The following is a 27,420-nucleotide window of genomic DNA, read 5'->3' as shown; positions in this document are numbered from 1 at the left end:
GGGTTTACTGGCTTGGGGCCAGGTAGACCTGGCTCGCGGCCGCCCCTCTGGGGCTGGACTATGCCTGCCTCTGCTCCGCACCACCCCTCCGGGACTGGGCTATGCCTGCCTCTGCCCAGTGCCACCCCTCTGGGGCGGCGTGCTCGTATTTCCGGGTTGGCAAATTTCTGAACTTTGTTCATATATTGGCTGCATCTGATTATAAGCCGCACATTTTGGTTGGGACAAAATTTGAGTCAAAATTGTGCGGCTTATATTCGTGAAATTACTGTAACTTGTTCTGTGAGTAAACCACAGCAACATTCCATAGAACCTTCCCAGCTATCCATGAGGATAGGAGGAGTAAAACCTGCAGGGCTGAACACAAGAGTCTCTATTAGTTAGTGAATGGGACAGTTCCACCTCTGTGACTGAGCCCAGGGGGTCACACAGTGCATCAACCTCCAACTCCAGTTATTAAATTAGGAGTATCAAATTTTCTGCAGCTTCTTCACGTTCTTAACCTGGAGTAATTTTATGCCACAAATATTTATAAATATAGACTGAAAAAATAATCTCATTAGTCAGATGGAGGTAGTACTAACAAGACAATGAAAAGGAATCAGTTGTGTGTTCTGCAGCTGACATTCATAGTGGTCTCACTGCATGCTCATTGTGACTTGAGGTAAAATATTGATTTATTATTACAGATAATAATGATGTGCAAGATCCAGTTAAACTAACAACATATCAATAGATGACTGAAATTAAATTGTCTTCCTCATTTTCCATTAAATCTGTAAACATCCTTAAGTGCAACAAATTGTTCAGATGACCAAAACTCTTTTATATACATATTAAGAAATATATACAATCTTCCATATATGTTTATTCATTGGCAAATTCCCAGACCGGTGCAATTCATTAAAATACAATTGGGAAATGAAAGCACTAATTTTTATGTAAGTATGTTCTTAAAGGAAGAAGTGGACACACAGAAACACATTTCTGCCCCTGAGAGTGAGCCAGGCAGAATTATTCCATTCAGTCAATAATTTAGTGAGAAATCTCATCAAAGTCAACAGTAATAGGACTGTGCCTTTAGTTTTAATTCTTCCTTGAGAGTGACATCTTTATTTGCACAGAGAGACAGGGTAAGACTAATGCATTGTTTCAGTCTCATTTAGGCTTTACCACACCTCCACTTCTCTCTTTACTGAAACAGAATTTACAACTGGTCTTCACCCCTCTATGCAAGAGTAAGCTTTTTTCTAATCTGAAATCTACTGTAAGAACAGTTGTAGAACACATTTACTTCTTTCAATTAACAGAAAATACAACACTTTTTAATCAAGGTAACACTGAAAGTTTGAAAACACTCTACATTTCTGGAAACAGACTTTTTCCCTGAGGCCTTAGTTTTTCCCTCACTAGTTACCTTGTGCAGGACGTAGGGTCAACCTGACTTTTTCCCTCTTTTTTCTTAAAGTGCCTATATCAGATATGCTGGTGTAAATACTTTTATATAAAAAAAGTAATAATTTCCTCAAAAATGCATAAATCTGTTCAGAGTTGATATGTTCTTCCTGACTATACTTTCAAATCATGCTGTAACCATATCAACCCTCTTGACAGTGCATTTGTAAAGTTTTCCTTCAAACTTAAATTTGGGGAAATGGATTTTGAATTAAAGTAAGAAAGGAGAAAATTAATTTAAGACTTCTGATGTAGGTAGAAATATACATTACTGCACAAAGACTTTTCACCACTGAGAGCTGGATTTAGTCATCTAAATATTATTTTTATGCATTTGATTTACTGAAGGGAAAAATTAAATTTTATGGATTTGATTTATTTCCAGGTCTACTCAAATGCAACTCTTCGTAGTAATATGTGGTATAATACTTATTTTAACAGGTGTGAGTTATTGTCCATACCAGTACCTGGAACAATAACAACAAAGCTGACTTTGCAACCACCATGCAGTGCAGGGCTCCTTTCAGGTAATGTTGTGGTGGTAAAATCCACATCTAATCATTTAGTACTGTTCCAAAAATTTTCCATTCCTTGTGAGGAAGGATTCAATTTTGGAACACTTCTCTCTGTGACAGTGGTGAAACATATGACCTGGAGAAGTTGTGGATGCTCCATCCCTGGGAGTGTTTGAGTTCAGGTTGGATGGGGCTTTGAGCAGCCTGGTCTAGTGGAAAGGGTCCCTGTCCCTGACTGGGTCAGAGTGGTTGAAATGAGATGATCTTTCTAGACCCTTCATCCCAGGACATTCCATGACTCAGTGATTCTATTCATTTACTTGTGTGAACTGCATTTAGGATAGTTGGGAACACATCAGAACAAGGATTCTGAAAGTGATATTTAATTTTTAAACAGCAGATATAATTTGAAAAATTAGTTCATACAAATTTCAAGTCTTCTCACGAGTATTGAGAGTGATAGCAGCTCATTTTTATGGCCAAAGAAATGGTTCCATCATTTAAATTCATTTTATGGAGCTAAACCAATAATTTTTGTACTCTATTCTGACTCATTCCAGCGAGATATAAACCAAGGTCTATCAATTTACTTCTAATTATAATTCACCTATAAGCCAGACAATTTTAACTTTGAAGTCACAATTTCGAGTACTCAGAGAAGTCAGAAAAAACAGGATTGTCAGGAATCAAATGTTGTGTTCTTTCCCACAAGTTTCAGACTCTTGAAACTCCTTATTTACTCTGGGGGAAATTTCACACATAGATATACATGTATATTGCTGTGGAAGTCATGAAGAAAGACAATACGTATCAAAATTGTTTCAGACTTACAAAATTGTGTTTCAAGTAAAAACTACTTATTAATGGTTGCTGCTTTTACCCACAATCTTTTTATTTTCTGCCACGAGGTTATATTTGTCCCATCTCTTCATCAGCTTCTTATCAGCCTACTACTGTATGAGTCTGAGGGTACTGAACTTCTGAGATTATCAGAAATCATGTGAAGAACATGAAAGCAGATAAAATAACAATCACATTTGTTACTTTGCTGTACTTCACAGTGTTTTTTGGCAAGCAATTAGAACATATAAAATACTGTGGTTCTTTGCTATTTTTCTATCACTCTAAGCAACATAATCTTTATGGTCTCAGAAGGATTATATTTGTTGTACAAATTAATATTACTACATAAATATTTTTTCATAATAGCCAGGTCAGGAAACCCAGACTGGAATGTAATAGCAACCTGAATTCCTCACTGTCCCATTTCAAACCTGACATGGATTTTCCAGAGACCTAGCTCCTCTTCCCTGCTAAGAAATGCTAAGAATAATGTTCATTTGAAGCCTAACGATAAGTTCATTGACTGTGTGCTTGTGCACAGATCCCTAGGCTGATTTAGAGACAGTACAATCACATTGTGTAAATTACTGTAATGGTCTAGAATATAACACAAATTGTAATCTGATCTGCACAGTCACTGTTACAATGTGTTACCTGGAAAAGTAGAAATCCAGTTGGAATTTGAGCTGAGTTTAAAAATAAAGTGGAAAAAAATATTTTTATTTTATGAGCTGCAAATATGAAGTGTAGGTAAACTATTTATGGAATTAAGATGACCCATCTTTGCCTGAAATGTGTGTGTGAGAGCTACCTGATCTTTGTTGCAGTCAGTGCAAGTACAGCTACTGGGTTCTGCAGATCAGCTCCCCTGATCAATAAAGATATCTGTTTCAAAAGGAAAGGAATAATTTCCCAGAACTTTAAGGACTACTGTGAGTATTTAGAAAATGGATTGTATGCAAACATCTACACTGGGTTCATCCCAAATTAAGGAAGATAAATCCCTCTCCAGCTACCCAAAAGTAGGTGTTTGGACTAGTAATCAAAGCTGCTTTTAAAGTCAGTGAAAGGAGACCAGCACCTCCACAAAGCAATGAAACTTATCCTTGGATGTGTGTTAATCCTCAGAGATGGAAGGAAACTTATCTCAGCTATAGGGAACTTTGAAGGCTGTTGTAGGTTAGACATCAGCAGTGGATCTTGTTCGAGATTAGATGTAGACATATGAGTCAAGTATATCAGCTATCATTATAGTCAAAAGGGCATTTTCTTTTGGTCTAGCATCATTTGAGATGATCTAAGATATCCTGTCCAGTGTCCAGTTGCTACTCCAAATGATCATAGGTCACGTGTTATAATTTCCAGTCTGTTGCAACTGTGTAAGGTGTGCTAAAGTGCATCAAAAGACATTTTATATAGATATTTTGGTAAATTAATGAACTTCAATGAAAATTCAATCTTTTCTAAAGGAAGAATACAGTGTAAGGTAGATCTGTGAAAAATCAACCAATTACACTATCTACCATAAAATTAACCACAAAAGATGAACAGAGTAGACACACTGTATTCCCATTCTCAAAGTATGTGAATATGAAAAACCTGTGAGGAAAGTCTCTAATGTTAATATTTGCTTTTACACAAATATTCTTCTCTCTAGTTTACAAATTGGATTCAAAGACACCATTATTGTCACCAGTACACATGCAGAAATGCAATGCTTGGCTTATATGTGGAAAATAGAGTGTCTGTCTCACCCTCTGTGCAGATACAGAAGGGAGGAAAGTACCACTCCAGAGCCTTGATGAGCTGCTGTACACATGGACATCTTCTAGGAAATGAATCCTGCTCTTGTATAAAGAATGCAAAGCTCCTGCTGAAGTAAAAAAATACCTCATTCATATGTCTGGAAGCAGGATTCAGCTCTCAGAACTAAAACAGCTTGCACCCACCTGCTGCTTTAATTCTGAAACACATTTCCATATCATATATATCTTGTATAAATCACGAATCCAGAGCAATGTGCTTTACTATGAAGACAGTATTCCAGTCATAAAGTGTGATTCAAGTGGAAACTCCCAAAACCCTTAACGTTACAACTATGATCTTGGTTTTGTCCACGACAAACTCTTGCATTGACTATTACACACTTACAAGGTTTCAGTTTTCATTTGGTTATTGTTGTTTAAAGCAGGAGAAGGCTTGCTCTTCTGGCCATCAGTTCCTCCTTTGGATGTGTCCTGGAAGAAAAGCCTTGGCATCCACAGTGACATTAAAATTCGTTTATATTCATTCCGAAAATTCTGGTTAAGAAGACCGTATATTATTGCATTAAGGCAGCTGTTGAAATAGGCCATTAAGTAACTTACAATGAATAGCCATTCAGGAACTTTTGGTGCCATTTCCGTAGGATCAATGGCTACAGCCAGTCCAATGAAGTTCAGAGGTGCCCAGCAAAAGGCAAAAATCACAAAAACAACAAACATGGTAAGAAAGTTTCTGAAGTCACTTGGCTTCAATCTTGGCTTTGTTTCTGACTTGACTCGTCTTCGAACTTGAAGCACTAAAACCCAAATTCGAAGGTAGCAGAAGCTGACAATGGTGATGGGGACGATGAAGTGAATGACCACAACAGCTATTGTATAGTAGGAGCTTGCAGTCTGGACAAACGTGCATGAATAGATGCGTGGATCATACTTCAAAGAGCCAACAAAAAAATTTGGCACAATTGCAATTACTGTTAATATCCAGACTAAGGAGACATACAACATTGTATTCCAACAGCTGTACACTTTGTCATAGGCAAAACTATGACATATGTAGCAATATCTGTTTATTGCAATTGCAGTGATGTTGAAAATAGAGCCTATTACACTTAGTCCCATCACAAAGCCACTCGCTTTGCAGTGTGTTTCACCCAGTGTCCATCCATTGTGGAAAATAGCTAAGAGCACCAGTGGGTATGGATACAAGGCCACTGCCAGATCAGCCAAAGCTAGGCTCACCACAAATGCATTACCTGGAAGGAAAGAAAAATACAGAGGCATAAGTCTGAAAGCCAGCATAGCTGTGAAGAAGAAAAATGTTACATTATTTTGGATTTCTGCAATGCTAAATTATTCGTGACATCAGCAAGCAGCTAATATATAGGACCAATAGGGAAATGATTTTACAATGCAGCTTGGAACACCACAGAAATATCTGCAGCAACAACATGTTTCAAATCTGTTGGTGACTAGATTATATCCTCCATGCTCTTTTCATCTCTAATAAACATAGCAATCAGTAAACCATTACATGGGAGCATGTTGAGTTGTTTAAGTGTAGCTAACTCCATGGTTGGATTGATTAAATGGAAAAGAAAAAAGTCTCAACAGTGCCAGGTAGGTAAGCCATTATGCCATTCTGACCTATCACTGGAATGCTAATGGGCTTGACAAGCAGAAAGAAGAAGGATATACAAAGACTAGGTCTACAGCTAATGGAAGGATGTGTTGTTTCACGTATGCTCTAAATTGCCACACAATACTCCATAGAATAGACATTTTCTGTATGAATGGTCTATCCATACTGCAGTTATTTTCTCATTGGAATGTCTAAGGAAGAGTGAATTATCTTCTCCACCTTCTGCAGAAAGACATATTTAACTATACAAAGAAAAGTTCCATTAATGCAAGAGAAAATATTAATATTTTCTGTTGATGATATTAGGGGAATAGAGGTGATATGGTTAAACCCTATTGGTTCTCTTTTACCATTGTCCTTTTCATCAGTTTGAAATTTCTGACATTGTATCTAAGGGTATTTTTATAAAATAGTGAGATAGCAAACTATATTCCTGAGAAATGCTCTTTAGGAACCTCACTCTAGATGATAGAGGTACTAATTTTGAATTCTTGGCATTTGGGTAACATAAAATGTGTATGGTTTTTATGGTTTTGTACATGGCTTGCACACTCTTTTTTCTTTCCCAAAAGTCCTTCATAGCATGAACTGATACAGAAAAAATCCAAGCAATTTTTAAAATTGTGCATGGAACATAATATTTTTTTAAAAAGAGCGGCTAGATGCTCCATTCTACAAATTGTGAGGTTAATAGTCCTCAACTAACAAAGCAGTTCTCCATGTCATGTTAAGAAGGACATTAACTGGAAGTCATAAAAGCAACAACCATGTAGAAATATACTCATCAAAAATGCCAGAATTTCATGTCTCCTCTGTTTGCTCTGCCTGCTTTAGATCTATAGCTTCCTGAATTAAGAGATAGGGAACTATCTTTCTCCCATATGCTTTAGGGGACCACCATGCTCATCAGAATTTGCAACAGCAAGTAAACTTAATGGAAAGCAGGATTATCCATCTGTACCCTCAGAAACATAGCCCATCTCAAGAGTGGGGCACAACTTTAAATAGTTCCTTGTTATATATTCAGTAGCCTGTTTTATGTATTTTAAAAAGCTACATAAGTCTTCATAGCTGCAGTTTTATGATTTATGAGGAAAGACTGAACAAATTAGGGAGGCAATTGAGTCATCATTGGGCCATGGTAACTTCAAATAAGCAAAGCAACCCTGTTCCTATGGTTGTTGTGAATCCAAATAAGCTTCAATCACAATAAGGAATCTTCAAAGTAGACACAGAGAAAAAAAATGTAATGGCAAGAAGAAGGAAATGTGGGAACACCTTGCTTTCAGTTTGCCACTGAAGATTGTAAGAAAACATAAAATAAGTATTTGTCAGTACTGGCCTAGATAAAATTGATCCCTTTGTAAAAGGAGATGACTGTGAAGCCTCTTGGAGCCATCTGGCAAATGGGACAAAAACCAAAACTAACAAAAGAACAGGAGCATCTTTTCAGAATGTATTTACATCATGACAACAATAATTTCTCTTGTGTTTTTTATCACTGTATTTGACATTAGAAGATAGAGAAGTCAGAAGTTGGAAGTCGGAAGAAAGGATGGAAGAAAAAAAGACTTTTTTCTGTTTTAAAATGCCTTTTGGAGAAAGAGAGAATTTAGTCTAGTGTGTGCACTAAGATTAATCTAAAGTCTAAAGCCTTCCAGGATCAGCTTCTATCCAAAATGTAACTGTTCAGTTGAAATAGAGTGGGCATTCAGCTCTTTCAATCACATTTGGAAATCTACTGTGAAGTACATTTAGCAAGATATTTTCAAAGTTTGGAGCGCAATTTAGGACTTCTTGAAAATTCCAGGTGCAATGAATAAATAGAGGGAGCAAGGAACTTGTCGAAAACATAATTTACTAGTTTACAACTCAGAAGAAAAATGGTCCAATATCTATAAAGGTCTCAGGTGATTTGTCACTTCTATGGCTTTTTACAGGGTTGAATGTTCCCACTGCACATTGCAAAGTAAGGTCCAATGGTATTTTTCTGTCTTTGTGGATGACTGCAGAATTAAGTTTAATGTTTATTACTGCAATGAATAATCTACAGAAGTATAGAGAAAGTTTTCAAATTCAAAAAACATAAATAATCAACATTTTGAGAAATCAAAGGTCTTAGACATCTTTTATATGTTCAGAGAAAGTAAAAGTTTCTTGATACACCTAACCCAGGGCTTTCATGCTGGCTTAAATTACATTTATAATATAACTAAAGAGGTAACTGCTGCTTGTAACAGAATAGAAAGCATTGAATTTCCATCTAGATGGAATTATTCTAATTGCGTCTGGAATTTACTTGATTAACTTTGTTGTTAGATTTCAGTTTCAGAAGAGAGACAGGTATATTCATTTATTCACTGGAATGGAAAGACCCCTTAATTACAAGCAGTAGCTACTAAATGCCAGATGTCTTGCTAGATATTAAAAGATATGCACATCTGTGTTGTTTTAAACATTGATAGTTGTGTGCATAAAAAAGAGAATAAGTTCTAATATTGACGTTGGGTGCAACAGAACTAGACCGGTATTTCAGGAAACATTCCTGCATACTGGTTTTCTTACTACAACTAACAGGAGAAAGGGAGCTGTCACATCCTCTTGTAATCTTGATATGACTTGATGTTGCAGGAATTTAGTAATGGAACAAAATTTTTGGTAAGGCAAAAACTTCTAAGGGCAAAGCATCTGCCTTCTGAAAAGACAACTGACTTTTAATGTCTCTACTAAAACCAGAAGCAATTACAGTGAGCATTTTTAAAAAGGTTTTTCTTCTGTCTTTGGTTTTAAACTGGTGAAAAAGTTTCATTATATATCATGGTGTTTTTGGAGTGGTTTTTTATTTAGGTTTTGGTTGTTTTGGTTGTTACACATTTGTTTAGCAAGTTTTTATATGTTGCATACAGACATCACCCTCTTCCATCTATGGCATCGGCAGCAGGTGGAGCGGAGAATTAAGTCTTTCACACACTGACATTTGAATTCCCTGTGAAGTACAAGCCAAGACCTAGGGTAAGCTTTGATTTGCAGAGACATGTTAATTTGGTATAATGCTGAACAATGTGTTGCTAACAGAAGGTGTAACATAATGCTCTAAACAAATGCCAGATGGGTGTTTGTTTTCTTTGAATATGACAGTTTAAAGGCAGTGATATGCTCTTTTGTAGTTTTGTTTCATGATTTCAGATATTAGTGAGGTATACTATAGACTTTGATAAAAGGGAAAGGAACAGGCAAGAGATTTCCACTAGAACAGCATATTTTAGAGACTCTATCAAAAAATATAGCATAAACAATGAATCAAAGCTGGTCTTCAGTTCATGGAACATCCAGGTTGTTTGTTGTTTTTTTTTTTTTTTTTTAGGAAATGTGTGTTCTATGAAACTGTTGAGAATTATTGGTCACTATAATTATCCTCTTATATGTACAAAGAAAAACCCACCACTGGGAGTAGAATCATAAAATCATTCAGATTGTAAAGGACTTTCAAGACCAGTAGGTCCAACTCTTAACCAAGCACTGCCAAGTCCACCACTAACCCACATTCCTCAGTACCACATCTACATCCCTTTGAAATACCTCCAGGGATAGTGATTCCACCACTTCCCTGGGTAGCCTGTTCCAGTGCTTGCCAACTCTTTCAAGGAAAGAATTTTTCCTAATATTTAATCTACACCTGCCTTAGCGCGACTTGAGTCTGTTTTACTCTTGGCCCTTCTCTTGTTACCTGGGAGGAGAGGCCAATCCCTGGCTACAACCTCCTTCCAGGTAGTTTTACAGAGCAGTAAGGTGTCCCCTGAGCCTACTTTTCTCCAGGTTAAACACCCCCAACTCCCTCGGCTGCCTCCCTCCCCAGCCCTGTTACCCTTCTCTGGACACACTCCAGCATCTCAGTGTTTTCCTTGTAGAGAGGGCCCAGAACTGAACATGGGATTCGCCAGTGCCCAGTACAGGTCACCGCCCTGCTCCTGCTGGCCACACACCATTGCTGATCCAGGCCAGGATGCCACTGGCCTTCTTGGCCACCTGGGCACACCCTGGATCATGGTCAGCCTCTGTGGACCAGCACCACCAGGTCCTTTTCCACTGGGCAGCTTCCCAGCCCTGCCACCAACCTCTGGGGCTGCCTGGGGTTGTGGTGACCCCAAGTGCAGGACCCAGCACTTGGCCTTGTTGAACCTCACACTTGGCTTCAGTCCATCAATCCAGCCTGTCCAGATCCTTTTGCAGAGCCTTCCTGCCCTCCAGCAGATCAATACTCCCATTCAACTTGGTGTTGTCTGCAAACTGAGGGGGCATTGATCCCCTTGGCAGATCACTGACAAAGATATTAAACAGGACTGGCCTGAAGAATAATGCCAGTCTCACGAGAACAAAAGCTTAGCATGTAAAAAGCACCTTGAGATTGTGGCCGAGGAGACTTGAAGACTCCTGGACTGGAACAGAGTTGTGTTCTTGGCCCTACATCTGGAATTATGAGTTAGTGCTGGAAGCTACATTTGCAGGAGGTGAATTTTAGGCTTATTAGGCAGATCTTTCAGTTGTTGACACAGATTTACTGAAAAGAGGTACCTAAGTTGCACTGTGGTTTTTGAGATCATGATTTTCCAACTAGGCATGAATGTAACCCAAAACAAAACCTCCACTTTTTTTGCATGCTCACTCTTCTCCTTCTGGTTAAACATGGGAGCGCCTGTTCTTGCTGTGAGTTTGGCGCCTTGCCAATAGACTACAGGTGCAGAAGTGCTGTGCTGTTAAAAGCTGAGTAAAAAGGGCTGAGGTTTGTAACCCCTTGGTGCAGTTTTGCTCGCCTGTGGCTTCCTTCCTTGGTGCTGGTGGGAACGGTGGTGGTTCTCTGTTGCCACCTAGTGCAGGAGCCACAGCAGAGACAGCACATTGCATCACCTAGCAGGACAGGAGGAAAACGTCAGCGGCTGGTTCTTCCAAAGAAAAATCTGATCGTTAACCAGATACTACATTTATGGAGTCATAAACGCTTTTCTGGGCTTCTGATACTTTCTGAGATTGCAGGAGCTTTTCCAGTACTGGGTATTTTCAGAGAGAAAAGGGGAAGCAGAAGAGGCAAGACAGGCTCTACTGCTAAAAATTTCACAGCTGCCTAGTGGTTAGCACACTTCCATGACAGAAGAACCCTTCTTTGAAAAAGACTTGAGTTTTTGTCTCCTGTAGTCCCCAGAGAGTGCCCTACTCACCAGCCCTGCTGCTCTTCTGGGGTTAGCATGCTTGTCTTTTGCTAGGTTATGTTCAAGAATTTCAGCCTAGAATCAGAATATACAGGTTATCACTTGTATTGCAGAGTGCTCTTTATCAGCATGCTCATCAAAAAAAAAAAGGTAGGAAATCCTTCTCGTGACTTAACAGCTGGGAAACTGAGATAGGCGCAGGAACTCTCCAAGACACTGATTAGGAAGAACACTTCAGGTTCATGCATCTTGCTCTTACTTTTCTCTGTCAGATAATACCACCTCTGTTAGGCATACTCTGAGAAAAGTGGCAGCACTGGTCCAGCTCTCTTCTCCCAGACGATGTCATAGTGGCACGCTGACACTGAGAGATGGAGCCAATAGCTATTAAATAAGGCTAGCTGTATTAAAAGCAAACAAAAAGGATTTACTAGTCAGTAAATCCTGAACAGATTTTGCAGATGTAAAAATTTTACTTGTGTTCAAAGGAAGACTGGAAAAGTACTAGTAACAGTACTTATTTGAAGTATTACATTTGAAGCTTACTTAACAGACCATATTAAGTTTAGGAAATTCTCTGAGATGGAAGGAATCACAAGTTGTAATAATACCGAAGCATCATGCAGGGTGGCTCTGTTATTTTTTTCTCCTCAGTGCCTGCTTCCATCTACTGTTAAAGACAGAGTATGAGTATAGCTATGCCTCATTCTGTGTGTCCAGCCATCTGAAATTGAGCTGCATTTTGAAGCAGGCTCAGGGGAGAAGATCCCTTATATCCATGCCCCAACAATGAAGTCAGGCTCTTGCCTTGAGGATAGTCCAGGATGGAAAAGGCCCCTTGTTGTTGCTGAGAGAATCAGAAACTTGTAGAATCATAGAACGGTTTGAGTTGAAAGGTACCTTAAGCATCATCTTGTTTCAACCTCCCTATTATGGGCAGGGACACCTTCCACTGGGTCAGATTGCTCAGTGCTCCACCCAGCCTGGCCCTGAACACTTCCAGGCTTTGGGCAACCTGTGCCAGTGCCTGACCACCATCACAGTAAAGAATCTCTTACTAAAATCTAATCTAGGTCTACCCTCTTTAGTTTAAAATCTCCTGTTTTTCAGTTTAGATGTCACACAGGGAGCAAAGCTGAGATGTTCGCTCTGAGGGCTTAGCATTGAGGGCACCAGTGGCAGCCCAGCGTCAGAACCTCCGGTTGCTGAGCACAATCACTACATAACAACGAATACAGACTGTTTTTTCGCTGGTTCATGAAAGAAGTCATGTTTTCTATATCTGCCAGTACATATCAACTTAATTTTCTTCTCTTGAAGTAATCACAGCTGTTGATTGCTTCAACCAAGAAAGAATAGGAAACCTAGTTGTACAACTGCAACTATGAAAACTCATTTACTGCTGACAAAGGGGCTAATGCAGAAAGCTGTAAAATACAACAGGTGCAATCTAGTTAGATCCCATAAAGAGCTGGGAAACCTATAATTTTTAATAACTTTTTTTCCAGTGTCCCAGCACTATATTACATGTCATAGAAAATAGGTGAAATATGTAGGATTTTATAAGATGTTGCTTTGTGAAAGAAACAAACAAAAACCCTATGCAAAACCTGTTCCAAATCAACCATAAAAAGCTGAAGTGTGGAAGCAAACAAAGTAAGGCTATTTCACTTCTAAAAGCTCTGGAAAAAACTTTATTATGCCCTGACAGATTTTAATTTGTATTGTGTGAAACACCAGTTCATTCCATGACCTTCCTCGTTACTTTCATCTTTGCTACTGTCTTTAAACTGCATTTGTGTCACAGGAAATTATGTTGGTTTTTTTTCTTTGTTGCTGCAACAAAACATTTCTTAAGTCCTTAGAATAACTTAACTTGCACCTTCTTTTAGAAAAAAAGGAAATTGGAAAAGGAAAATAATTTTTTTCATACTAAAACCATGTTTTGTTTTGTTAAGCTGTTTGGTTTGTGTTTTGTTTTATTTTAATATTTGCTAGCAGATTAGTTGAACTTGAGAAACCAAACAAACCAACAAATCTCAGACATTAAATAGTTCTATTTTAAAATATAAGGCTTAAGATATTACTGAACATACTCAGGCTATCAGGCTGGTATATGAAGTGAATAAAATTGGGAACTATTGGAGACTATGGGACACACTCAGGACCAATTTGCCAAGAGATTTGATGAGCCATGATAAGGTGCAGCTTTGTAGTTTGGCCCTGCAGACCAATTTAAACAGCCCAGAGCTTTTTGACGAGTGTAAATGTTGACATCTCCTCTTACAGAGCCAAATTCATGCGAGTGGCAATTTCCACAGTGGTTTGCTCGACTGCTCCGTGGGCTGCAGGTGAAGGACTCGCAGCCTGCGACAAACATGTGCAAAGCATGTACTTGTCAACTGATTCCATCTGCAAAAAGAAACCAAACCTAAGCCCGTTATTCCTACTATGTACTTCTGGGTGTTCCTGTTTTGACTCCGAGACATGGTGGAGGATCCTGGATTTTTATAAAATAGGATCTGATACACTGCAGTAAATAGTCTAATTGGAAAATGCTTATATTGACAGATTGCCAATGCTTCTAACAACATATGGAGTCCCTTCATTATAGTTTTCCTTTCTTCTCCTGTTTTCTGTTTCACCAAGAAAGAAAATAGATGATGAAATTGGCCATTATAACCTTGCAGTAAGGAAAAGTCTTACCCTTTCTGTTCTGAGTGTTTGGAAGGCCTCGTTCTTTACTGTACATGCATAGGGAGATGAATGTCTTCAGAAGCTGTTGTCAGTCTCTGCCATCTGCTTCTTTTGGAAATAAGGTCTTAAAGCAAAGTACAGTGATATGATTCATCTTATAATGATACTCACAGGTTTGTAAACAGCATGTGAACAGATGAATAAATAAAATGCTTTTACAGAAGATGATTGTGTATTCTCTTCTAAAGTATAAGCTGCATTGTGTTCCAACTCAATACAGACAAAGTGTGTAATGATCATTTGCTGAATCAAGGTCTTTTCTGAGAGCCAGTAGAAGCCTTGAGAAATGACAAGACAACAATTCTGCTGTGGTTGGGCCTGCAAGTCATGATGTTGTTGAGATAGGCAAATGAGGGGTGATAGGCATGCAACCAATATAGCCATAGAATCATGGAAGTTGGATTTGATCTCCAGAATTTATCTAGTCCGACCCTCCCATTCAAAGAGGGATAAACAGTGGAGTTTTCAGGACCATGTCCAGTCAGCCTCTCATTGTCTACAGCCACAGAGGCTCAACAACCTCTCGGGGTGACCTGCTCCAGTAAGGAATCAGTGTACAGGATATTTACTGTTTTCACTAGGGAATACAGGCAAGATGCTGTCAGTTTTGTGACAGATGAAGGGCCTACTTGATCTACTAAATAGCAGTGGGTACTTAAGATCATATGTGTTCCATATGCAGAGACCAGACAAGGTCATTAACAGTGAGCTAGACTTGCTTGGTCAGAAGAAGAGACCCCAGCGCAGATTAGAATAGATGGGGCTTTGTTTTTCTTATACTTCTGCCTTTGGATCCTTTGTGACAGCAGAACCTTTTGAACAATCTTTGACTGGACAAAATAATCTGAGCTAAACAGAGAACTTGGACCAATAAACATTTCTAGAGCAGTAAATCTACAGACTGGTAAAGGTACAGAGCTCTGTGGGGTGGAGCATGGAGTTCCTAAGGGCTGCATGGAAAGAGGCAGGAGGTACCAGCTCCTGGCAAAATTATTTTCAGAAAGCAATTTCCATGGGCTTTAGCAAAACTAGAGTGTTCCTCCTAATCTAGATCCTCACACACTGGGTGCAGCTTACCACGACTGCAGAATCCTGTTCCACGTGCTACTTTGACGACCTTTGAGCAGTGTGAGCTGTGCAACCAGCCCTTCAGACCAGCCCCTTGTGGCAGCTCCAACTGATACACCAGTGCGTGACCTGGTGACCTGCGAGCCAGAAAGAGAGCTGTGCGTGACTTCTACCTGCCTAACCTACTGAGTCTTTTACTCTGTGAATACACTTGCAAACTGGACTGAACCAATACAATTTTTTACTGAGTCAGGCTCAAATGGAAATTAATATATATATACTTCATGGAAATGTGTTTGAAGGTCACCTACTTCACCAATGTGTTTGCTCTCCATATGCAGAGCAGATATTCTTGTTTCATCTTTAACCAGGAAGCTGACTGTACAGAAAGCTTTATAGTCTTTATGGTCCTAGCCTACCAGATGTTTTGTAAGAGTGACTAAAGAGGATTGTATTGTTTTCAGATTATCTAACCAAAGGCATAATTACAGGACCTCAGATTAGTCAATTTTTCTTTTACTTTGAAACAACCGATGCACAGTGCTGCAATTGGACTCTGGATTGTGTAGTTGAGGTTTCATACCCAGCACCAATTTTACCTATGATTATGGTAATCATAGGTGAAATCTTACAAACTCTTTCAACCCACTTACCAGTAGATAATTTTTTCTAGGCAAATCAGTGTAGTTAAACCATATTTTTACAAGGCTTGCCCCAATATCTGATTAATATTTTACACATTTTGCTTCTAATGACTGCAAAGTGAAGAATAAAAAGAGAAAGTAAAGTCTTGCTTAACATGAAAACTGATTCAGAAGGAAATCTTTTGTCCATGGGCTCTAACCCCAGCTGTGAATATAATAACAAGTACTTTTGCAGTCACTTTAAAAATATCACAGGGAGACTTCTTGTCCTTGAGTAGGAATGATCTAAATTTCTACAGCACAACACTCACTTTCTGACACTGTATTTTATGCCAGTAAAACACTTGGAGTATTATGGTGCACTATCTGACTTGTGGCAGGGAAGGTTGAATTTTAAATATTCTTTCTGTCATGACCTCTAACACAACAAGACAAAGGCATACGAAGATACTAGTCCCCTATTAATCAAATATTTTTTCCTCTGTAACAATTCAAAAATTACACCCTGTGTATTCCAGTGAGTAGCAACTGATTCAAGCAAGCTGGTTGGAATGTTTAGTCTCTTGAATATATTCCCAAGACTCTTAAGAACCTTAAGTGGCACTTCACAGAAAGGAGGGATGGACAACTCCCAGCTGGAATGTAGTGACAATGCCACTTGCACATCTTATTTGTCTTGAAGAAAAGTAACATCTTTTAATATAACAGCCTTTTATTTGTCAGCAGAAGATCTGATAAGTGTTGACTCTTTCTAAGAACATATTTTAAAAGTCCTAAGGAAAGTAGCTCTAATGAATTTCACCTTGGACAGGATCTGCACAGAATGGGCATCATAAATAGACACTTTTTTCATTAAACTATGTGGATAATATTCAATAAGTGGGTCATTTTTGCTTGAATAGGAAGTAGGACATAGAAATACCTGGATTGAGTATTATTCCATATATTCATAGGTGACAGCCATCTCACAAAAGGTTCTTTTGCCTATTTGTACTCAAATGAAATGCTGTGTATACTTGAATTATTTGGAAAAATGGAACTGGTTTTAGAATGAGAGGACACTGAGAATTTCAGGCAGTATTGGAACAAATCATAGAGACATGAGGATGCTGCTTATTGGTTCCTGTCTTCTTTGCAGTGATATATTTTACAATTTGCTGCTAGTTCTAAACTTACAATTAGTTAATGTAATTATATTTTCAAGGGCTGAGGTGCCAAGTGGATATTTTTCCTGGTAGTCAGACTGTTAGCACCAGTAGCTGCATGTGATATCTTCTGACAACAATAGCTGCCTATGTTGTGCAAATACAGCAATCTAAACCAACAGGTAAGCAGATGTTGTTCTATAGCAAAAAGATTACAGTATTTATGGAACTATTATATAAATTATTATCTTCATACAGTATTTAAACATTGAAACTGATCCAAGTCCATAAAAAACAGCTAAAAAAAATTAGTAAGTTTGTTAGAAGGCTTATGTTTTTCTGCAGACATAATTTAAGCAGCATTTATTAAAGGGTGTAACCAAATACCTCTACAATTAATAAATAATTTAATAAAGAATCCCAACAATCAAGATTCTAGTCATTTGACGAACATGTTTAGGGTGTTTTTATCTGTTTTCATGTCAAGACACAGCTGTCCCATGTGCAGCTGAAATGTCAGGAAAATGCTCAGTCCTTATCAGTATGGGGATCAAAAGTAAAACAGAAGATTCTAAAGCAGCTACTGTTGTTAGGGAAGACACACCACAGTGATTTAGACATGTTTCTGTGGGATTTTGCTGTCAGGAAATCTGTTTTATGCCCATATCAAGGTGGAAGGTTAAGAAGCAGAACAACTGTTCAAACTGATTTTCAGAGAGATGAAAATTGCCATAGCATTAGCATTCTTTTCTGCAAATGAAAAAAATGGTTTTATCAGCTCAGGATAACATGGCTGTTTTCATTTGGATTCTTGGGAACCAGGCAATGACCAGTCGGTGTCAAGGTACAAATACTTGTAAAGGAAAACTTCTAAGAAGCTAAAATCTGAAACATATCTGAAGGTAGTGGTACTCATAATAGATCTGAATTGGAGTAGGAGTAGAATTTACTCCTAGAGGCAGAGAACGGGTTGTCACTGATTTAATGGAATGAGAGTAGTCTCCTATAACATCCTCAATGCAATGATTCAAGTCACCTGGTGAATATATATCTGCTAAGAATAGATGAAAAAATTAGTCTTTTAAGATGAGTTGTCCTAGCACTCTGTGGGGAGGTTTGGTCTCTGGCTGATTGTGCCAAAGAGCTCCATGAATCCTTGAATTGCTTCTGCTGGTCCATCCAAGAATAGACCTTTACTGCAGAGAGGTCATTCTTCATGCAGTCAGTGAGTCTTGGAAAAGGAATGTCAGTCCAGAGTCCAGGAGAGAGCTGGCAGGAAAGGGAGTGCTCCTAAGAGGTACTGGAACTGCCATAATATAGATGCTAAGAGCTCCTTCAAATTTCCTGTATCTAAGAGTATGTTTGAGTTGGTTATTTTAAGGAGACAAAGGGAAACTTGTTCATACTCTGAGCTAAAAAAAAAACCCAAAAAACCCCCAAACAAACAAAAAACCCCTCAAAACAAAAGAAAAAGGTAAAAGCCATGTGACTGTGTTAGACTAAGCCTTATGGAGAACCTGAACACAGTGTTGCAGGAAAAGCATTGCACTAACAGCATCCTTTGGTTTCCCTTCCCTTGAAACATGGGTAGTGTGGACTTGTGCCAAATGAAATACATAGCATAAATACACCCTTAGATTCTTTTTTACAAATTCAAGAAAACATACAGCTCAAATAAATCCTTATCATTCTATGTACTCCAAAGATAAGCATGCCAATAGCTCCACTTCCTAAGTGGAATAGGAGTTAATATTGCATTCTAAAATAGAAGTATCTTGGACCTGATCTTGGCAATAAACTTCCTATCTGTTTGTCAATAAACAGAATACTTACTGTACAGGATAAAAGTTAATAATAATAATAATAATAATAATAATAATAATAATAATTAGATAAATTATAACTCAGAGCAATTATAACTTGTCAATAAGGTATAATAAGAGTTTCAAAGGAGGATACAAAATACCTATGGCTGCAGAATAACCTGCCCCAAGTTACAATTTTACCCATAACAGGATTCCCTGTGATGCAGATTGATAATTATTTTTCTTTATGATATTTCTGTCTTCCTAAATAGTTCTTCCAATCCCTCTAGGCTCATAATTACCTTACAAACTTCCTATTTCTGAAATATTTTAAAATTCTGTGTCCTTTGGATTTTTTTCTCTTCTAGAACAATCTTAGGTTTCCACTTTTCACTTTTTTTTCTAAATTTATCTGCAAGATTCACCTCCTTTGTTAAAGAATTTTCCTGTTTTGCAAATTATTAATACTGGCTTTTCACTTTGCTCTTCTACTTTTGGAATTATTTACGCATTAAAAAAAATAGAGTTATTATTTCCTAAGTAACTTTGAAGACTTATTTTCTCATTTGGTTACTGTTTGAACAAAGTCTCACCAAAAAAAGAGGATTAAATCGGTGATGAACTTATTCTGTTTCTTTTCCAAGAAAAGAAGCATAATTAGAAGTATGAGATGAGTCATGGGCACATGACTGAATAGTTCTAGAAGTTATATAGAAAGATTTGGAGTATTGATCATTTGGAGGAAGAGGCTTCGTATCTTCATGGACAGACTTCACCTAAGCATATGGGATAGCAGCTTGCAATCCAAGCTGGCAGAATGAATAAAAAGAACTTGAAGTTGAGATATGGGAAGAGAGCTTGAGAAGAAACCATATAGTTTCTTCATTTAACACCCAGGGCAAGGGAATTTTGGTGCCAGGAAGGTGGTGGCAAAAAAAATATAGAAAATAGGAGCTCAAACATTGTGGAATTCTACTGGAGTGGTAACATAAAAAGCAGTGGAGTCAGTTAAAGGGTGCAGGAGCCTATACAATAAAATAGGGGATCCAAGCCCAGTGAGAAACAACAATAAAACTTCATGGAATCAATTCTGCTAGAATGGAATTGCGCCGGTGATCAGAGAAGAGAAACACTAACCAAAAGGTCCATTGTCTTCATAAAAGAAGGAAAATTAATATATATATATGTATATAGAAAGAGAGAATATCCTGGTAAAAGCCAAAATCGTATTGGAGAAGAGCTGTAAAGGCAATGTGCAGTGAAGAATGCAGAAAACTGAAATAGGATGAGAACGCCTCCCTTTTAGTAGGAAAACACTAATGGAGCCAATTTAACATCAGGACAATGCAGGTCCTCATATGTAAAGGGGAAAATAAGCCCAGAAATGGCAGCTGAGTTCTGGATATACACCCAGCAGATTTCTTCAATTCAGAGTCTATTTGCCAATTTCCCCCGGCCTTTGTTTTCATAAAGAACAAAGACATCCCTGAAGAGCCTGCCATAGAAAATAAGGTTGTATTGAAAGCAGATGAGATTATTTTGGTTAAATTAAATACGAGAATAAACAAAGCAGACTAAGAAGGGGGCTTGCACATTTTGATGAATAAAAGAAGCTAATTAGGAAAGCGAAATCAGCTGTATTGAGGAGCTTAGGGACTTGAATGTGGAGGAAGGTTGGCATTTCTTCATATTAAAGGTACAAAAATGTAACTTGCATCCAAAAGAGGGAAAAATATAAGAAAAAGTTCCAGATCTAGATGGAGAAGTTGTCTCAGCAAGGATACTGGGGGCAAGAAATGAGGGTAGAAGTAAAAGATATGTCCACCAAAAAAAACTGCTAGAGAGAGGGAAAATGGGTGAAATGGAAACTGACAACTCCCCTAAACTTCTTTGACTTTGCAAAGACCTCTGAAACGACTAAAATGCCCTCTCAGCACAGTAAAAAAAGAAGAAAGGAAAGATAAGTTACTGGGGGAGGGGAACCCTGAAAAATCGAGGTAAAATGGTCCGTGGTTTGGAGAAAGATTTTGCTAGACTTTTCCATAAGGACAACAGTGGTGGTCTTGGGGACAAGGCAGGCTGACAGGTGAGGAATTAGCATATCTACAATAAAGCAAAAATATCAGAAAGATGGAATATACTTGATGGCAGGATTTTTTTAACATCTGCTATCTCAGAGATAGTGTTGTGTTCTGAAAGTATTGAGAGCTACATGTGGGACCTGTAAAAAGGGGCTGAAATGTTCTTTGGTCCTCACTGCCAATAGGGAAGTGCAGATTTCTCTCAGGCTTGAGTGATTTGATTTCTCTCAGAGCTTGGCTCCCACATGCATCCCAAAGAGCAGTGTTGCCATGACTCACTTGCAGCTGTGGTGCTCTCACACTTTACTACCCATTTCCTCCTCCTTTGCTATGGTGCTGCACAAATGCTGTTTCTTTTTGCATGAATGGTGCTTGCAGTAAGTCAGAAAAGCAATTAATCAGGGAGTAATAAGAACAGTAAAACAGTGTTGCCACCTCTGGAAGATTAATTTGTCTACCCATACATAGAGTATGTGCTAACATGGCACCTGTATTCAAGGTGGAAAATTGTTGAAAAGGAAGAATGAATTGAGAAATCTTTGGGTTCTTAATCTCAATTGTAGCCAAGACTGGAGAGACAAATTCAGCGGGATAGGAAAATTAAAGATGCATATAAAGACAAATGGAATAAAAGTCAATGTGAGCTTACACAAAGTGGCTGTCCCAACTAATCTGATCATTTTTATTTAATAAAAGCTTTGGACTTTCTGGATCTGGAAGGTGGCTCAAAATAGATCTATCCTTGGAATCACCAGGGTACCACTTACAGTCTGTTGCTACCACTGCCTGGACAATGATGAAAGAAAATTGTTGGACCAGAGGGAGATAACCTACATTGAACTAATTTTGTCTGTTTCAGAAGTATTACATCACAAAACACAAAGAGAACTAATGAAATTTTGTGATAATACAAAGTTGAGAGCCTCCACTGATACACGGAAATGTCAAGATCTTTTTTTGCTAGAGGTATAAAAGACCAGAAAGTGGATAGAGTATAATAGCATGAGCTATGAGGTCAGGTACTGAAGAAATAATTGTGTAGCAAAAAAACCCGAAAACCAACCCAAAAACCAACAAAAAAAAAAAAAGAGCTGCATCAGCAAGTGACTGCACCAAGAGCAATCACCTACATGATGCTACCACATAAAAGGAAAATGTGGCTTCAAGGCATACCAGGTCCATTTTTCCTGTCCAGGAAAGGACAGAAATAAATATAATGTGAATATTTTTGAGGGTATTGGTGGTATCTCATCTGCACTTCTGTGAACAGGTCAGTTTTCTATTTAAGACATTCATTTACTTTGGGTAAGCGATCTGAAAGGCCTAAAAAAACCAGGGAAAATGAAGGGCACAGCTACTTAGTGGAAACTAAAAGTATTTGACTCATTCACTATGGAAAAAAGAAAAGGTTGAGGGGTAAACGTGTTTACTCGCCATTAATATTGCACAAAAGTTCTCAACAGGTGGAGAAACAATCCATTCAAATTAAATTACAATTGTAATTCTACAAATAAAGATATCCACTCTGAGTAAGCAACTAATAATCACAAAGTTAAAATAAAGTGAAAATGAGTTTGAATCATGGTAAGAGATAGAAGAGCTTTATTCTAAGTGTTGGGTTCATTGAATGTTTGTGAATGTTGAAGCTATGGTCCCATCAATTTCTTAGCATTGAGCACCTTCAAGCTGAATGTGAGAGAGAATATGAAGTAAACACACCCTGTCCAGGAGCTAAGAATCCAGGACCCAGGGTCCAAGAAGTCAGGAGTACAAAAGCTGAAACCACCAGGGTGGGGTCTCAAGATCTGCTCATCAAAATGTGTTTTTGTCAGTGTCATAGCTCCTATTAAAGGGCAATTTTTCCAATTGGTGTCAGAAACAGGATTTTCCACTGTAGTTGTCTAAGAGATGTCTAAGGAAACAACTGTCCTCTATCCCAGTGGACAGGAAAAATAATAGGGGAGGAATAAAGAAGAGAAAGAGAACTGGTGTGGCCAAAGAGATGAAGAATAACCGAAAACAGCACTTAACAATGAGGATAACACCTTCAGGTACAACACAGAGGTGTGGAGTGAAGGCTATGGAAAGGAAAAGAGCTTGGAAAAGACTACAAGACTTGCTTATATTGCTGAACATGTTTATTTAGTAGATGAATAAATACCAGTATTATAATTCTACATACAGAATTTTTTATTTTGCACAGATGTACATATGAGAAGCATTGTCCCTCTCTAGAGCCACATATATATTAGACAGAACTAAACATGCAAATACACCAATGTTCTTACAAGTGAAAGAAACATGAATTTTGATTTAATTTGTGTTACAACAGCACCTTGCTATACAAATGGAAATCAGTCTCATTGTGCTGTGTTAGCTGATATATATAGAAAGGAAAATAGTGGAGAGGGTGAGGAGGGCTGACAAAATGCACTAAAAATACCACTTTCCACTAATGCATTATTTGGCAAGGCACCAAGGTTAGTATTAATATTCTGCCAAAAGTCAAAGGGTTCCAAATCCTCATTACTATTTGAAATTATATTGAGTTAATGTGCCTAATTATCACTTCGCACTGATTTTATGCTGGCTTTAGGACCAATGAAGTATAAATGGTTTGAGTTATCTCTGTCCTCTGGGAGATGCCTTGCTGGTTCGCACCTTCTAGAGTGCTTCCTACCAAGTTCTTACCCCAGCCCATAATGTTACATTTATAGCTATGGCTATACAAAAGTATCTTCAAAGTTCTTAAAAGCATCTAGTGGCTTTGATTTACTTGATGCACCTTCAGGATACTTGATCACCCAGCAGTGGTTGTTGAGCTCATGTAAACTTTAACACTTCTAAAGTTCAGCAATGTAAAAGCTGCCTTCAGCTGGGCAAGTTTAATAGAAGACACACATAATCAATAGTTGTTTTTGAAAATTCAGAACACATTTGACACTCCAAATAGAAAGGCAAGCTGATTTAATTTCATTATTTCCACATACAAAGTTTTATTTAATTTTGTAGTGTGTTAGATGAAATTACTCTCTTCCCAAATTAGAACTGATAAAAGCATTAATTTCTGTAAATTAAATCACTTTGAGAGATCAAAAGTTGCTCAGCCTCTCACAGAAAGACTGGGTGCAGTTATGTAAGACAAGAATGTTGATTCATACCAATTATGCTATGGAATTATTGCTTGGAAGAGTCTTCACAGATTTTCCCCAAAACCAAATTTAAATGTGGGAAAGAGGCTTCTGTATGATCTGAAATAATAATTATGTTGTAAGGCTGGCAAAATTCCCATGTTTGAGGAATGAATGAGCAATGTCCAGAAGCATCAATCCTACCCCTTCTTTGTTTCTCTCCTGCTGAACATAATAGGTAGAAGTCCAAAGGCTAATAGGTCATTTTATTTCACTCCATTCTTTTACCTCCCATTATATAACAGCATTAGAATATATTTACTTTTGGTCACGCTTTAATTTTAAGGAGAGTGATGCATAATTGCATTGTTTCCAGTTATCAGATCTTTCTGTGAAGTCTAGAACAGAATGGTGTTGACAAGTCCTGAAAAACTGCTAAAGCCCCGTATTGCTTTCAGAAGGTATGATTATTTCTTGTGCCACAGAAGTAGGTAGAGTCAGTTAATTTATTCCTTACACACTTGTGACTTATTTGAAGTCCCAAACGCTCATCCAAGAAAAATCTCTCATTAGCTTCTTCAAAGGGAACTGAGTGCTCATGATGCTATAGCTCTTCCTTTTTCCTTCGATTATCTAGATGTCTTCCTGTCATAACCATTCCCTTAACTTCATCTTTTTTCATTTCTGACGAAGTCTAACTCCTTTCATGCTGTTTTTCCTCACCATTTCACTTTGTACTGCATTCACTCCCCTGGCAAGTACAATTGTGTCGTTTCTTCCTTTTTTCAGAAAGGAAACCTGCAAGTCCACCTGCTTTTCCATCTTCTTTCTTTGTCAGAGGCTAAGGGCTCCCAAGTACTGCCTTAGCTCTCCACCACTTTCCCATCCCCTCTATCACTCCACTCACAGCAGTTTCCAGTCCTCTTCCACTCTGCTTCCTCCCTAAGAAATTTTACCTGAAAAGACTTCTGTGGACATTTACCAAGCTATGCCCTTTCAGTTTCACCTCTGAGACTCATGTCTCCCTGACGTAAAACTAAGAACTGGCAATTTAAAAGGTATTTAACCTTATGAAGATTATGCAGAAGGAATTCCCTGCTGCTCTTCACAGTACTTATCAAAGATAAAGAGATCTTTGGGACAAGGTCAGCAACATCACATTAAGGATGATCCTAGAAGATCAATTAGTGCGTATTTGAACCAGATAAGAAGACTACGTTTGGTTTGCTTTGTTTTTTGTTTGTTTTTCTCCCAACAGTCCCAGGATGCCACAGAGTATTTTGATCAGTATCTTGAAATTTATTCTTCCGGGCATTACTCTCGTCCAGTCCAAACCTCCCCCTTTGCTATTGCTTGGGCCAAGAGAACCTTTCAGAACAGAGCCCCTCTCTTCCTCCCCCTGGATGGGATTTGATACCTCTGGCCGGCCGCCCTCTCCAGCGAGAGCCTGCTCCCTGAGCGCTTCCTGCCCCCGGAGCCCAGGAGCGAATCCCTCGGGAACTCGGCTTCCCCCGGGGCCGAGGGGGCCGGGAGAGCTCCGGTGAGTCACGGCGGGTCCCTCGGGACTCCCTGTCCCGCTGCGCCCAGCCCAGCCCCGCTCCGCTCGGGGCACGCAGGGCTCCGGCTCCGGGGCGTGCCGGCACTACCGGGCTCGGCACGGCTCTGCTTCCCTCGGCTCGGTCCCCTGGGACGGACAGCTCAAGCCAGCAGCTGCCTCCCCCTGTCGTCCCTCACTCAGCCAAGCCACCCTTCCAGAGGTTGTCGGTGGGATGTGATCGCTCAGCCCCTTGTAAACGGGACTTGCCGGCATCCCCCGCCTGCAGTTAGGGGTGCAGCGATTGGGGAGCGCAAGTCTTACCCCTCCATATCTGCTTTTGCCCTTAAGCACGGTTTAACTTAAAGCAAGGGCGAACAAGCGCCTACTCCCCGTTAGCAGGAGCTCTGGTCACCGCACTTGAGACACGATAGCGCTTGGGAAGCGACACTGGTTAAAAAAACCCAAACCAGCACCCCCTCCACCCCCAGGAGAAACAAGCCAGCAGCTCTCCCTCCTTCCCCGTATTAAGGGAGCACCTGCTGTCACAGAGGAGCGATGGCAGAGCCCTCTGGCTCCGAGTGCGGGGAACGCAGTGCTTCGGACTTCTGTCAGCTCCCAGCAAAGTTTGGCCACCCCGACCAGCGTGCGCATGGCAAAACGAGGGAACTCGAGTCTGAAGGGAATGAGGAGTTCCGGGAACAGCTAAGTACAATGAGAACTGTAGTAGATACACCACAATTTCGGGGGTAGCACTTCATAGTGCACCGACAGCCAGCATCCAGCCGAGTGCAGGTGTGCCCAGCTCTGCGCATCAGGGAGCGCTCGGCTCCATCGACGGGGGGAGCCGGGCGGGGTGTAGGATCCGCACGCAGCGGGACGTGAGCGAATCGGGCGAGTTGGGCAGGAGGCAAATCAGAGAAGCTGGTGTTTAACTACGGAGTTTTGTAGTTTGAAACACGTGTAACCAGCCCGGCAGAGAAGAGGGGATAAAGACAGTAAGTTTAGCAAGTGAAAGCCGCAGAGCAACATTCTAGCACTCACAAGGAGAAACTATAGACACGATTCATAGGTAACAGCCCACTTTATTTGTTGCGTTCTGGTTGAAGGATATGCTATGAGGAAGGAGAAAAGCAGGCGATTTCGTGAAAGACTACCGTGAAGTCTGATGCAGGCTCCGGAGAGCGGGATGAGCCGCTTCCCCACGCATGCACTGCACCGTATCTTTAGGACTCTTGAGCAAGTTTGAAAAGCTCCTCCTTCATTCCTCCGACCGCTTTGGGCACGCTTTTTGTCCCCGGTATGTTAAGTGGATGGCACGGATTCCCCTCCTCGGGAGCTCCATAGAGACCACAGAATGCCTCACGAGGAACCACTGAACGACCTGCATTCCCGGAGCCCGAGGACAGCAGGGAAGAGTGACAGCGCCTGGGGTCCCTGCACACACTATAGGGCAAGAACCGATGCATGGGGGTTCTGGTTCCCCGCCTTCAGCGGGCGGCCCGCACGGACTCGACTCCTCAGGACAGCTGGAAACGAGGGCCAGGACAGCGGCGGGATTCTGGGCGCTCGCTACTCCCTACCACCGCCGGGGCAGGGTGCGGGGGTCAAGCCCTTACCTGAGTTCCGAAGCTTGCGGTTCTTGAAGACGGAGAGGATGACCAGCAGGTTGCCCAGGATGTCCACCACGGTGGTGAAGATCAGCACGCTGGACAGCACCGGCACCACCCAGGCGGGCCGCGGGGCGCCCGCCGCCGCCGCCTCCCGCTCCGCCAGGCCGAGGCGGCCGCGCCCGCCCGGGTCACAGCAGTTCCTCAGGGAGCCGTTCTCCAGCAT

The 27,420-nt window shown here is 39.8% G+C and overlaps 1 protein-coding gene across 1 annotated transcript; it reads right to left on the bottom strand.

Moving 5' to 3' along the window:
• Positions 1-848: 848 nt before the first annotated feature.
• MTNR1B (melatonin receptor 1B) lies at positions 849-27,420 on the bottom strand. Its single transcript, XM_033053253.1, has 2 exons — positions 27,204-27,420; positions 849-5,829 (listed from the first exon to the last, which is right to left on the bottom strand). The coding sequence occupies exons 1-2, from the start codon at positions 27,418-27,420 to the stop codon at positions 4,961-4,963; spliced, it is 1,086 nt and encodes a 361-aa protein (XP_032909144.1). The 3' UTR covers positions 849-4,960.

The sequence above is a fragment of the Catharus ustulatus genome, chromosome 2, assembly GCF_009819885.2.
Source record: "Catharus ustulatus isolate bCatUst1 chromosome 2, bCatUst1.pri.v2, whole genome shotgun sequence".
NCBI classification, from domain to species: domain Eukaryota; kingdom Metazoa; phylum Chordata; class Aves; order Passeriformes; family Turdidae; genus Catharus; species Catharus ustulatus.
Note: the sequence above shows the minus strand (reverse complement) of the source record. Positions and strands in the feature narration are given on the sequence as shown.

What these genes read in the sequence shown, in the direction of transcription:
- MTNR1B (XM_033053253.1), bottom strand. Translation starts at nt 27,420, where the DNA reads ATGCTGGAGAACGGCTCCCTGAGGAACTGCTGTGACCCGGGCGGGCGC. An exon ending in CCGCAAGCTTCGGAACTCAG is followed by an intron (nt 5,830 to 27,203) that starts GTAAGGGCTTGA and finishes CTTTCCTTCCAG; the next exon opens with GTAATGCATTTGTGGTGAGC.